Below are 12,281 nucleotides of genomic sequence, written 5' to 3'. Positions count from 1 at the left end.
GGCATGTGTATCAACTCCGCAGCCTCTTGCGCGCCTTGCCTCGTTCCCTAGCCTCCGAGCCTCCCAGCATAGCAGCCAGTCAAGGGTAACGAACTTTGATCCCACGGAAAGCAAAATCCGGCATCCGTCCACTCCACTTCCCTGCCCGCTGGCCGGATGAGCTGCGTGCCCGCGCGCAGAACATCGAATCACCCCACATGTATTCGGCATTTCGAGGAGACGCTGCGCATCTCCGTGCTCACTTCGTTCCCACGCTGCCCTCCAAGCAGTGGCTTCGTTTCATGCATGGGCGCAACTCAATCCTCCTTCCCGGATCCGTTGGCTGCCTCCCGTTTACTCAACTAACGACGGGAGTCTGGTTGGTGAACACCCTACAGCCATGAGCCTTCGAGACAAGATCCGTGCCAAGAGGTACCTGGGCTCGGAGGTCCAGACCAGCGGAACCCCCGGGAGTTGCCCAAGGTGGGTGGGCCGCTCCATCACTCTAATTCGGGCCCGCAACCCAGAAGCCAACGTTTATCCTGACTTCGATTTGCCCCAGGGCATTTTGAGGCTCGTCTAACGGAGCCTAAGCACTATCTCCAGAGTCCATAAAATGTCGCAAAAATCTTGTGACTGCAACATCCTTGTGTGGCGATACGACGGAGAGAGAGACGGGGATATGGCTGCTTGAACGAGTCAAGCGAAACGCCCACGCTCCCGTACCAAGAAACATGAAAAACGCCCGAAACAGGATAGCGGGCCGCCACCACTGGCCGCGATGGTTATTCAACATGCCGGGCGGCTGCCGTTTTCTCCGGCCTATGGCCGCCGTTGTTGAGGCCCAGTGGTTGATTAAGCGCGCCGGCCTGGTCCGAGGTGTCGGCCGCATGTTTCTGCAGTGCCCAGAGACAGGTCTGACATGACGATTGCGCCGAGGACGAAGCACGTTCGCACGCTCGCACGTTTTTCTGGATGGCACGAATCGCCGTGCACAATGGTCAATAAAACTTGGCACTTATAGGGTAAAAGTCTGATGGCGTCTTTTTTTACAAGGACTCCAAAGTCTCAGGTCTCGAATGTCGCCTTCTGGGCCAGGTCCGGGGTAGAGGAACCCCTGGTTCGGTTCCTTCGTCCCATCTCATCAGTCCGTGCACGTTAAGCTTGGCGAAATGCCAAACGCCATTCTGAGACGATTGTGTCACAACCGACCTCCTGCTTCCACCCCCTAGGTCTGGGCCATTGTCGCCTTCACTATGTCCTTCGTAGCAATTACGGGATCGCCTCACAGTGCAGCCCGTGATATACGGATGACCCATACGGCCCCCTCCCCCCTCCCCCAACTGAGCGTGGCAGGGACGTGGCAGGGGAAGCCGCTACCACGGTGATGCCTTCCCGAAGTGTTTCGACTTCCCCAGGACTTTCCCCCCTTCTCACCCCTCGCTGGCCGGGATCTTCCTCGATTTCACAGCCTGGGACGCCGTGCACGAAGATCATCATGCTGCGATATAAGCCGTGACGGGCCCCCTCAGATGGCCACTGAAGAACTCTTGTTTCTTCCCTTCTCATCCCCATCTTCCACCATTGCCTTCTCTGTGTGTTTTCGCTCCTTTGGTTGATCCGTTCTTTTCTTCCTCCATATTTCGATTCTACACGAGCAGGGACTCGCTTTGGCATCCAGATTATACATTACCTATTTCCGTCATATATTTCCCTGGCGGATACACGAAACGATATCTACCGAGTAGGACGATAGAAAAAGAAAAGGCACAATGAAGTTCTCGACAGCAACCGCGATGGTATTGGGCATGGCGCCCCTGGCGTTGGGCAAGGCGGTACGCAACGCCTACCCCGTTCGACGAGACGGCCACAAGGCTGTTGCCGTGGGCGCCGGCGGCAAGAACAGCGTCCAGGCTTCCGACCAGCAGCTTGCCGAGCTCGCCCGCTTGATCGGCCTTAACCGCGGCAGCGGCACCTCCATCAACTTCCTCTGGGTTAACATTGGTGGCGGCGCGGCAACCACTGTCGTTGGCGAGGCTCAAACCGTCACCGTCACTCAAACCGTTGGCGGCGGCGCTGGTGCGACCCCCCCGCCCGCTGTCGTAACTGACGGCGCCGGCTCGACTACGGTTGTCACCCCGCCCACAGGCACCGTCGGTGCTGGCGGCGCCACCCACAGTGTTACTGTTGGCGGCCCTCAGGGCCTCTCCTTCAACCCGCAGCAAATAAACGCCGCGATTGGCGACACCGTCATCTTCAGCTTCCTCAGCCAGAACCACACTGCTACCCAGTCCGCCTTTGACACCCCCTGCGCTGCCCTCGACGGCGGTATGGACTCGGGTTACCAGGCCAACCCCAACAACACTGTCAACCCGCCGCCGCAAGTCGCGATGCAGGTCATGGTTGGCACTCCGCTTTGTACGTTCCAATCTCGCCCGCTCATCTTCTAGAGAAGTAGAAAACTAACCAAACCGTGCTTCCAGGGTTCTACTGCCGCCAGGGCAACCACTGCGGCAACGGCATGGTCTTCAGCATCAACCCCACCGCTGAGAAGACGCACGCGCAGTTCCAGGCGCTCGCCATCCAGCAGAACGGCAAGGGCGCCGGTGGTGCCATCACTGGCAACCCGCCCAACGCTGACCCCAACGCTGGCACCGGCGGCGCCGCCGATGCGTCCTCCGCCATCGTCACCCCGCCCGGCGCCACCCCCACCGATGCTGCCGGCGCCGTCAACACAGGCATCGCCACCGGTGTCGGCCAGGTTGGAGCCGACGGCTCGTGCGTTTGCGCCGTGCAATGCAGCGTCGGCGGGTTCCCCAACCAGGCCGTTCAGGGCCGCGACAGCTTTGGCGGGTTCGGTGGTAAGTTTCACTCCACTCCCTACGCGCTTATACCGAGAGATCGTATGGCTAATGGATGGCGAATAGGCGCTATCCCCATGGCCATGGTCGAGCCTGCGGCTCGCAAGGCGTAAAGCAGGCATCAAGCATCATCATCCTTTTTATGAAGCTATGATTTTTTGCCTGGCTGTTGGCGGTTTATTTCCTGGGTGGGTATTTAAAGGGACGCTACGGTGATGGGGAGGCGGAAATACCATTATCTGTAGATTTTACTTGTTTTCTTCCTGTCGCTTTTTTCTACTGTTTTCTCTCCTGCTGGCCCAACCTGGGTGTTGTCGGCGCAGGGAGGTATATGACTGGCTCGTATTTTCTGGATGCACAAATCTTAATATATCACATTGAGGTGGAATCTTTGAGTCTTCGGGATCGTGTCTTAATTTGCCAGTTTCAAATTTGTGTTGACTTGAGGCCGCCGGTCAAGTAGAACCGCGTTGCGCTCAACGCAGTACGGCTGCCTAGAAACTGTCGGGTCGTAGACGCCCTAGTCCTAATCTTCTGCTAGTTTTGCCATTCTTGCCAGGCCTTTTATGAAGGAAGGCGAAAGAAAAAGGAAGGGAATAGTTTTCTATTGATCTTGGGATCATGGGAAGAAGTACCCAAAAATTATACAGGCCAAGAGGTGACATTCATTCGCCTCATGTTTCGCAATTCCCATCATTGGGCAAGTCTGAGATTGGAGACGTCGAGGCGAAGCCTTCGTGGTAGCTTATTGCCTCCTTTTCCGGTCTAACCTCTGACACTCTTGCTTTCTCTAATCGAAGATTTTTGGCTTGTAGCCAGGCAGGGAAAGGATTACAGCAATGTCTCACGGAGATAAGACAAAAATAAGAGATTGGAGGCCGTTATAGTCATAGTAATGCTTGTTCGAGGAAACATGGGATGGGGACTACGATACGCAGCGGAAGAGGAAGATACAAGTTGTCCTATCCAAATCGCTGCGCCTACTGACACAGGGGGCGGCTAATCAACCCACCCACCAAAATGCCTTCGTCTACGTTTAGAAGGCAGTCGAGTGTCGTTGCGGTTGTGTCTAGTCCCTCAGCCCAAAATTCATAAGGGTCATGCGAATGCCCCTCCCTGTCTTGACGCCGGATCCAACCTGCCCATCCATGCAGTTCGTTTTAAGAACGCGGTCGCTATGTGGAACGTGTAGTAAGAAATGTCGTTTCGGTCATTGATGATGGGCTTTGTTATTCATTTCTTGGCAGTAGTGGTCTCGGCCTTCTTCGCGTCGGCTAGAAACTAGGTCAGTATGGCCGGCTGGAGCGGCGGAGGAAGGTTCGGAATCGGGGGTGACGGTCGGCGCGTACCGGCTGCCTGCTTCTCGCGCATCTTTTGCGCCGCAACCTCCTTCGCTTTGGCGAGCTCGCTACCGCTCATACCGTGAGACTTTTTCTGTAAACGCGATACGATTGTCAGAAACGGGGCTTTCATCGTGTTGAGGTACCCGGCTACTGGGCTACCGAGGCAAAGGAAGGCGTACCGAGGCGGCCTGCTTCTTCTGGTTCGCCTCGCGAGCCTTGTCGCGCTGGTTTCCGCGAGCCATTTTGATGATCGAGAGCGGATTCGGGTTAGCGTTAGATGCCGTTCGATATGGAGACTGGAAGGTTGTTCGCGCTTGGAAGATGTGCAAGGTGTGTGGAGTGCGGAGGATCGGTGAATGGGGGTTTTTGCGGTTAGCAGTTGGGAATTCGAGAAGGCCTCCGGGGGAATCACTTGTTGTCAGTTGGCGTCGGACGAGGCTGTGCTGCCCCACTTAAAACAAAGCCTGCTCGGCGCTTCCCCGGGTGGGGCTTTGGGAAAAGCCAAGCCATTCAACACCACCTTGAATCTTGACCCAATCAGCCCCAGCGTTCGTCTTTCATACACGCGCGCGGGATCCTGTCCTTCCGCGTTGTGCCGGCGTCAAGTGTTTCTCGGCTGCTGTTACCCGCGGCCAGATGGGCCAACCTGAAAATAGTTTTAGGAGCAACTGAGAAGGCACTGGGGCATGGATACACAGGAAAAATACCAGGGTCACCTAGGAGCTGACGAGGTACGAATATGTTTCGTTGTTTGGGGGCTTTGAGCACGATGAGGGCAGCTGGCTCTAAGTGAAGCACCTGGGCAACAAACATGATACTACCTAGTCTAGTAGGTATGTTGGAGGGATATGTGTACAACTCACCAATGCAGACAAACATCTGCATTTGTGTCATCTGTGTAAGTGTAGTCGGCACGTGTTTGAAGATGCCTCGTTCGGCCCTAACCCTATGAGCCCTATGAGCCACTCGTGACTCCACTCTCACACACCAGAGCTCTCAACACTTGAACAACTTGGGCTTCGAGAACCCATGCGCAACATCGACAATTCGGCGTAGCACGCGATATTAATGTTTCTAATTGTGTCCATCCCCATGTACATGCCTGACCCTCTCAAAGACTGAGATTTCAGTTCAGCAAAATGCAGTACCTGGCCGGTGGTGCCCAAGGCTAAAGGCCTGAAACGGCCTTGGCTCGCCCATAGCCAATCGATGCATCGCGCAGGTCTGGGTTTGAAGATGTCCTTGCCGAGAATGGCTCACCCCGGTATGTGTTTGAAGGCGGCGGCTGTTCTCGCCTCAGATGGGTCCATCCGAACCATTGGACGACAGTGATTGACAAGTTCGCGTTATGCGCTGCCAGCAGAGCATCCACCGTCCTCGCGTGGGATCGCGGGGCCATGGATCGTCGCATGCCGCCTTGAACCCCGGCTGTCTCCTCTCTGCCGACGATGGAGGGGCAACTGGGAGCATATCGCCGGCGCGATGGGACGAGACCGCAGAGCTGCTGTGTTCAATGTCGCGGCTTTCGCTCCGTTACCTGCATGGTGCCCCTGTCGACCACATCCTCCGTGGAACGGAGTGGGAAAGTCTAGGTGCCGTCGACCCTGAACTGGAGCGGCGCCTATGGCTTCATTGGCTAGAAAAGCAGGAAACATTCTTGCTTAATGCGAAACGCTCATGGGGAACACCCGCGAGCCAGTTCCTCACCCACTCACCCCCTGCTTTTGCCCTCCTGCTCTCTTCTTTATTCGGTATTAGGCGGTAAATTGTTTATGACAGTGCCAGCTGCTGCTATTGTTATAAGGCCGCTTGCCACCACCGCTTGTCAAACCAATTTATTTTGGCCATTCACCTTTGTCGGGCCCTATTGTCTGCCTCTCAACAATGAGAATGCTGTACTATTGATCTATTTCTCCGCTCTTTTTTTCCTTCGTCCATTTCTTACCCGGCACGATCTGGATCGTCACGCCTCATGTTACCTTGAACAACTCCTCTTCTCCTTTTCCAACTTATCATCTCGACATCCAACAGTTTGTGCATCTGCTAGCAGATCCTCACGAGCATTTTCGACACCCTAAGCACTGCAGGCAGTCTACCAATTCAGATAACACTCTCTCTGTAAGTACATATACACTGCTTCCCCCTTGTTCCCTCCTACCTGAGCACCAAATCCCGGGGCAATGTTTTCTGGAAAGACACCCAAGCACAACCAAATATCATCAACTGGCGGAGTCCACGGCGCGCCATGGAATACTCTTCTACCCAGCCCAGGCGGCATTTGGCGCCGCGGTCAGAGGTCTCTTCGCTTTCAGAGAACTCTGCCGACCCCCCAGGGCGCCATTCAATAGTATCAGTGTATGAAGACGCGCCAGGCTCCCCTATGTCACTGCACCCCCCAGCCAGAGTTCGTCCCTCAACCCCTGGACCATCCAGGGCGCAGTCAACACCACCGAGGGCTCATAGAAGTCCTATTCGGGCGCCTGGGCAGCCACTGGCTAGTCGGCCACTGCTCGAGCCTACCTATACTGAGGCCGGGCCATCTAGCCGTTCAAAACCCTTGCCACCCCCTCCACCCACCCCCAAGATATCATTTACACTACCACCACCCCTCCCATCACCCATCCGACCAACATACCGGAGGGCAGCCGCTAGGAAACGGGAAAACGCTAACAAAAGAGTAGCCAAACCTCAATACAAAATGTTTCGCCTCGGGCAGGACTCGAAACTTCTCGGCGCCGGTCACGTCGTCCTCAATGTTTTGCGGGCTTTCAACATGATCGGACTGGCTGCCGCCATGGTGGCCAGCATGGTCATGCCCGTTCTCTCAGGCATCAACGGCCACTTTTACTTTTTCGACATGATCACTCACGTCTTCGTCTTCTTTTTCGCCACCTTCCTCTTCGTCTCGGAACTCCCGGTGCCTTGGAGGAAACTCAAGGGGTATTACGAAAGGAACTGGCCGGTGCTTGGTCCGGACCACTCGCTCGCATGGCTTGGCTGGGGCATGGTATTCATCGGCTTCCAAATCCTGGGTGATGCCTGGAAGCCGGCGTACACGGTCGAGACCATCGGGCTGGACTGGTGGCGCGCCATCCTCGCCGCGGCCATTCTCTCAGTCACTTTCGGCGTCTTCAACATTTGCGCCTCCGTCATCTTCCGGACCTCTATCGACGGACTTCGCGGAGAGGTAGTTAAGGTCACCTCGCGCCAGATCCGCACCCACGGCAACCTCTCCCTCCAGAACGCTGCCAACAAGAACGACGACATCGAGCACAGCTTCTCGTCCCACTACTCCTCGCCGCACCGCGACAACTGGTCGGCCCAGAGCTGGTCCAAGGAGGAAGAGGCCGTGGGGCCGTCCTCGGCCGTCAAGCGCCTCACGCGCGCCTTCAACCCCCGCAACTTCAACTTCCGCAAGTCGCGCATCCAGATCAGCAAACCCATCCCGCAGAACACGGCGGATGATGTCGAGCGCGGCCACTCCAGCCACAGCCGCGGCGACAGCTTCGATGACCACCTGGCCGGTCACGGCGAGGACCGCGGCAGCCCCATCATGCCGGGCCTCCAGCGCCCGCCGACCGAACTGCACCCCGCTTACATGCCTAAGTCCCGGACTAGCTTGTACAGCGCGGCGCATATGGATCGGTTTTGAGGGGTTGACTGGGAGGAGGCGGTAAAACAACACACACACACACTCCCTCTTTTGATTTCTTTTTTTATCATAGACTGTAACAGTCGGTACGCCGCTCGTGCATGGTGGAATCAGCATGATACATGGCAGAGTGAAGACGGGACAGGGGTGGATGGATGGATGGGCGTCTTGGGGTTTGGGAGTCCTGCGTTGGTGGCTTGCTGCTTTATAATGTATACCCGCTGGCTTTTGGCTTTTTTTGTTTCGCTTTTCGGTGGGATGGCAATGGGAAATAATATTGCTTCAGTTGCTCAGATCTTGATGTGAATATTTGTCAAATCTGGTCTGGAACTCAGTGTTCATGTTCTTGCGTTGGTGGGAGTCACGGCCTCAGGGATTTGAGAGTGAACTTTCTGCTCTAACTAACTTTGCTGTTGTTTCTAGCCATATTTGTTAGTAGACTAACACTGACAGTCTGCGCACGGGCTCTGGAAGCCCACATGCTTGCGAATGAATCGTGACTCATTGAAGAGGCGTCCAAACCCAAAATCAAAACTGTGATTTGACTCCAGGGCCACCTCACTTACTCCGTACTGTGCAAAGCTCCACGACTGGAAATCGATCGGCGTGTGTATTCGTAACACACTTCGTAATTAGTTTGATGTTGGGAAAGAGCCACATTGACGGCCCTTGCAAGTTGTGGCTTCGTGGTCCGTGCGTTCAATGCTCGGCCCTTTGTCGGCTGCGGCGCTCTTCCCTGGTGTCCTCGCGCCCCATCCCTTCGCAACGACGACTGCACTGCGCGTACGGCTTTTTCTCCCAACTGTCACTCAACAAGGCCACTCCCTCCCACAGCTATAAATTTAACGATTCCACGCAGCGTTGCAATTTTCCTTCCATAACGCGACACTAATCGAAGCAGCTGCCAAACCGGCACAACGCCACCTTCTCACCACCCATTATCTTCTTTCCTGCTCCCACCACATCGATTTCTACATCACGGCCATTCTCTTGCCTTTTCGCTCAGTCCTGCTCTTTTTGGCAGGCTTGCAATTTTAGACGGAGGCGGCTGTGAATGGTGTGCGCATCGTGACTCGGGTTCTGTGTCCAGAAACAGGCATTCAGTTTGGTGGGATCTGTGGAGGGTTTTGCACAGGCACCCTGGTGCTGGGCTGGCCTCCGTTTGCAGAGGGAGATAATAGCTGTTTTCCGTCTATTGTTCTCGTGGCCTGAATAGGGGTCCACCTCTGAGATTTCCCTGCTCCCACTCGTGACTGGAATCGCTAGAGGAAATCCTTTTCTGCGCCCTTCTTCACAGCAGGACCCTGTGGCTGTCGCTCAATTGACACTACCTGCCCGTTCATTGACCTCTCAACCCATCGTTACCCTCCTTCGACATAGCAATGGCAGACAACGCGGCCGAGGTGGCTGAGGACTACCGACAGGCCCTCGAGGACCTCACGGTCAACTCGCGCATCGAGATCGCCACGCTTACCAATATCGCGCGTGAGAACGCACACCACGGCTTCGCTATCTCGGAGGCATTGGCAAACCACATCAAGAAGGTAAGTCTAGCTGTGCTAAAGGCCTGGATGCCGCATGACGATAGCTTGCGAGTGAATGCACAAGGGCTAACTTGAATCAGGTACCACCCGCACGGACACTACCAGCGCTCTACGTCCTCGATTCCGTCGTCAAGAATGTTCCGACACCTTATGCGTTATACTTTGGCCCGAAGCTGTACTCGGTCTTTATGGGCGCCTACACTAAGGTCGACAATGCGACAAGACGGAAAATGGACGAAATGCTCAAGACATGGAAAGAACCGGTCCCGGGCTCCATCTCCACGAAACCTGTCTTCCCCCTCGAACAAGTCCGCCCCATTGAACACGCCCTGATGGCCGCTAGAAATGCCGCCTATGCCGCCCAGCAGAATAGTTTCCAAGGGCAGCAACAGCTCATGCGCGGTCGCCAGCCCGCCCCCAGCCGAGACACTCCCACGCCGCCAACTACCCGGCCATATCAACCCCCAGCACCGCAACCTTCTTATCCTGGGGCTAATGGGCATAGGCCGGATGCGGCCCAGCGGCCGTATCCGATGCAGCCGGTCAACGTAAGTTACTGCCCCCCTTTAAAATCGGCGGTTCCTGTTGCTAACGATCTCCGCAGGGCCCAGGTAACTCTTCTCACCGCTCGACACCGCAACCAGCTCCACCGGCCGGGTCTTACCCTCCTTACCAGCAGCCGGCCGCGGGGCCAGTCTATGGCGCTCCCCAGCCAGGAATAAGCATAGACAAGCTGAAAGATGATGTCCAACAACTGATCGTTGCGGAGAAGGCGGAATTTGCACAAGATCCACTTGATACTAGTAAACAGACCAGACTGAAGGCGTTGCTGGACTTGCAAACCATAATCCAGAGCCAAGACATGCCTCAGGATCAGTTGATGATCATAAGAGATCGAGTTGCTGAACTTGCTGTAAAATTTCGCCCGCAGCTGCCAGTCACTGCTGGTCCTGCTAGCGGTGGTGTTGCTGCACCCAACACCGGTTACCCAGGCGTTTCGTACACCACTACTCCTACGCCTCCGGTTGTGTCTCAACAGCCGACCCCTGTGCCCCCCGCAGCCGCGGCCGTCGTTGCGGCAGCTCTCGGGCGTCCCCCGTCTGCTGCGTCGGCTCCTCCCGCTGCGGGTGGAGGCGTGTCGATTGACTCGCTCTTTGGACAAGGCGCGTTGGCGGCGTTGATATCGGGAAATGCGCGGAAGTCGGCCACACCCCAGCAAACTCCCACACCACAACCTCCGCCGCCCGCCCCGGCCCCGGCCCCGGCGATCGGACCTGCGGCCGCCGCCGCGATAGCTGCTGCGTTGCGGTCACCACCTCCACAGATGCCTACTGAGCCGCCTAAACCGCCGGCTTCTGCTCCCCCGGTCTCGAATCCGTCAGCCTTGTTGGCCATGTTGAGACAATCCGGTTTGATCAAGCCCAGCGGAACGCCAACTCCTCCCCCAGCGGCTTCTGCACTACCCGGCTTCGGCGCGCGTGGCTTCCAGTCGCTTGCTGCTTTGACATTAGATGCCAACCCCCAGCTTAGGCCTGCTTCCCTGAAGACGTAAGTTCACGACTACCCTTCCAAATCACCCATGGACAGATGAAATTAACGTCACCTCCCAGCTTCCGCCCGCACATGCTTTCCAAACTCCACGAAGACCTCGGCCCGCCATGCACCCAATGCGGTCGGCGCTTCAAAGCCAACGAAGACGGCCGCCGCAAGAAGACGGCGCACATGGACTGGCACTTCCGCGTACACCAGCGCATGACTGACGCCGAGAAGCGCGGCCAGCATCGCAGCTGGTATGTCGACGAATCGGTACGTAACCCCCCCTCCCCCCCTCCTTTCTCCTCCCCACAAACACACACTCACCCCCCCACCCACAGGACTGGATCCACACGCACGAAGCCATCGACACGGACTACACGCACCCACCCCAAGACCCCTCCTCCACCTCGGCCCTCGACGACCCCACGACAGCAAGCGGCGGCGCGCACCACCAACATCACAGCGGCGCCAAACCCAACTCAACCTCAGCATCAGCGGTGGCGCCGGCCGCCACCCGGGCGCCCTACATCCCCGTGCCCGACGACAGCGCGCGCGTCAACAACGCCTGCCCGATCTGCCAGGAGAAGTTTGAGATGAAGTGGCTGGACGAGGCCCAGGAGTGGGTGTGGACGGATGCGTTGAGGGTGGGGGGGCGCGTGTTTCATGCGAGTTGTCATCGCGAGGCGTATGGGGTGCAGGCGGGGGTGGGGCAGGGGGTGTTGGGGAAGAGGAAGGCTGAGGTATGTTATTGATCTTTTTTTTTTTTTCCTGAGATGAGACTTGATGGGATGGTGTGCTGACAGTTTCGTGATAGGATGATGCTGGGGGTTTGAGAGGGAGGATGAAAATGGAGGGGTATTGAGTGCGGGCTGGGGTTATTCCGGCTGTGGATGGATGGTGGCGGATGGGATCGGTGAAGATGCATTATCCGGCGCGGGGGTGGAATGGGGGTTGCTGTTTGTTTCTGGGGGGTTTGAGGTTCGGCCATTCTGGTCTTGCTTGCTTCGATTTGCTGCTCCTGGCAGGGACCTAGTGCCTCTGGATTTAGCATCAATGGCTGGTATGCTTTTTGATCTTGGGAGCGATGTCTACCGTAAACTGGCAAATGTTTTTTGGTGTGAAAGTGTACTTAATACAGATCACCCAACAGGCAATGGGTGATCGGGACTGGCTGATGAATACTGTGTTTTATGAGCTATTTACTTTTGTGACCAACGATGGACCGTTGCCTCCAGGATCCGTGAAGAGAAGCGGTGAACTGATGCTATGAGCTTCCCATTCCGTCTTGATATTGAACCCTCACACTGACACAAACCTACAAGGTGGATTCCAAACCTAACCAACCCAGCCCTACCACACTCTACCA

At 56.3% G+C, this 12,281-nt stretch overlaps 4 protein-coding genes across 4 annotated transcripts; 3 read left to right on the top strand and 1 right to left on the bottom strand.

The window, feature by feature from the left end:
* Window positions 1–1,751: 1,751 nt before the first annotated feature.
* Window positions 1,752–2,953, top strand: F5144DRAFT_595139 (uncharacterized protein; the record flags this gene model as incomplete). The annotated part of the gene is made up of 3 exons (XM_066790663.1): window positions 1,752–2,397; window positions 2,463–2,840; window positions 2,907–2,953. 3 exons carry the CDS (start codon window positions 1,752–1,754, stop codon window positions 2,951–2,953), a joined length of 1,071 nt encoding a protein of 356 aa, XP_066639594.1.
* Window positions 2,954–4,073: 1,120 nt separating this feature from the next.
* Window positions 4,074–4,425, bottom strand: F5144DRAFT_605401 (uncharacterized protein; the record flags this gene model as incomplete). The annotated part of the gene is made up of 3 exons (XM_066791425.1): window positions 4,074–4,114; window positions 4,190–4,274; window positions 4,363–4,425. 3 exons carry the CDS (start codon window positions 4,423–4,425, stop codon window positions 4,074–4,076), a joined length of 189 nt encoding a protein of 62 aa, XP_066639593.1.
* Window positions 4,426–6,881: 2,456 nt separating this feature from the next.
* F5144DRAFT_550488 (uncharacterized protein) lies at window positions 6,882–7,835 on the top strand (the record flags this gene model as incomplete). Its single annotated transcript, XM_066787640.1, has 1 exon — window positions 6,882–7,835. One exon carries the CDS (start codon window positions 6,882–6,884, stop codon window positions 7,833–7,835), a length of 954 nt encoding a protein of 317 aa, XP_066639592.1.
* A 1,137-nt stretch (window positions 7,836–8,972) lies between these two features.
* F5144DRAFT_656631 (uncharacterized protein) lies at window positions 8,973–12,095 on the top strand. The gene is made up of 6 exons (XM_066793166.1): window positions 8,973–9,379; window positions 9,460–9,927; window positions 9,984–10,927; window positions 10,990–11,185; window positions 11,254–11,655; window positions 11,730–12,095. Exons 1-6 carry the CDS (start codon window positions 9,218–9,220, stop codon window positions 11,775–11,777), a joined length of 2,220 nt encoding a protein of 739 aa, XP_066639591.1. The 5' UTR covers window positions 8,973–9,217; the 3' UTR covers window positions 11,778–12,095.
* Window positions 12,096–12,281: the final 186 nt, after the last annotated feature.

The sequence above is a fragment of the Chaetomium tenue genome (genome assembly GCF_020726465.1).
Source record: "Chaetomium tenue strain MPI-SDFR-AT-0079 chromosome Unknown F5144scaffold_6, whole genome shotgun sequence".
Classification (NCBI taxonomy): domain Eukaryota; kingdom Fungi; phylum Ascomycota; class Sordariomycetes; order Sordariales; family Chaetomiaceae; genus Chaetomium; species Chaetomium tenue.
Note: the sequence above shows the minus strand (reverse complement) of the source record. Positions and strands in the feature narration are given on the sequence as shown.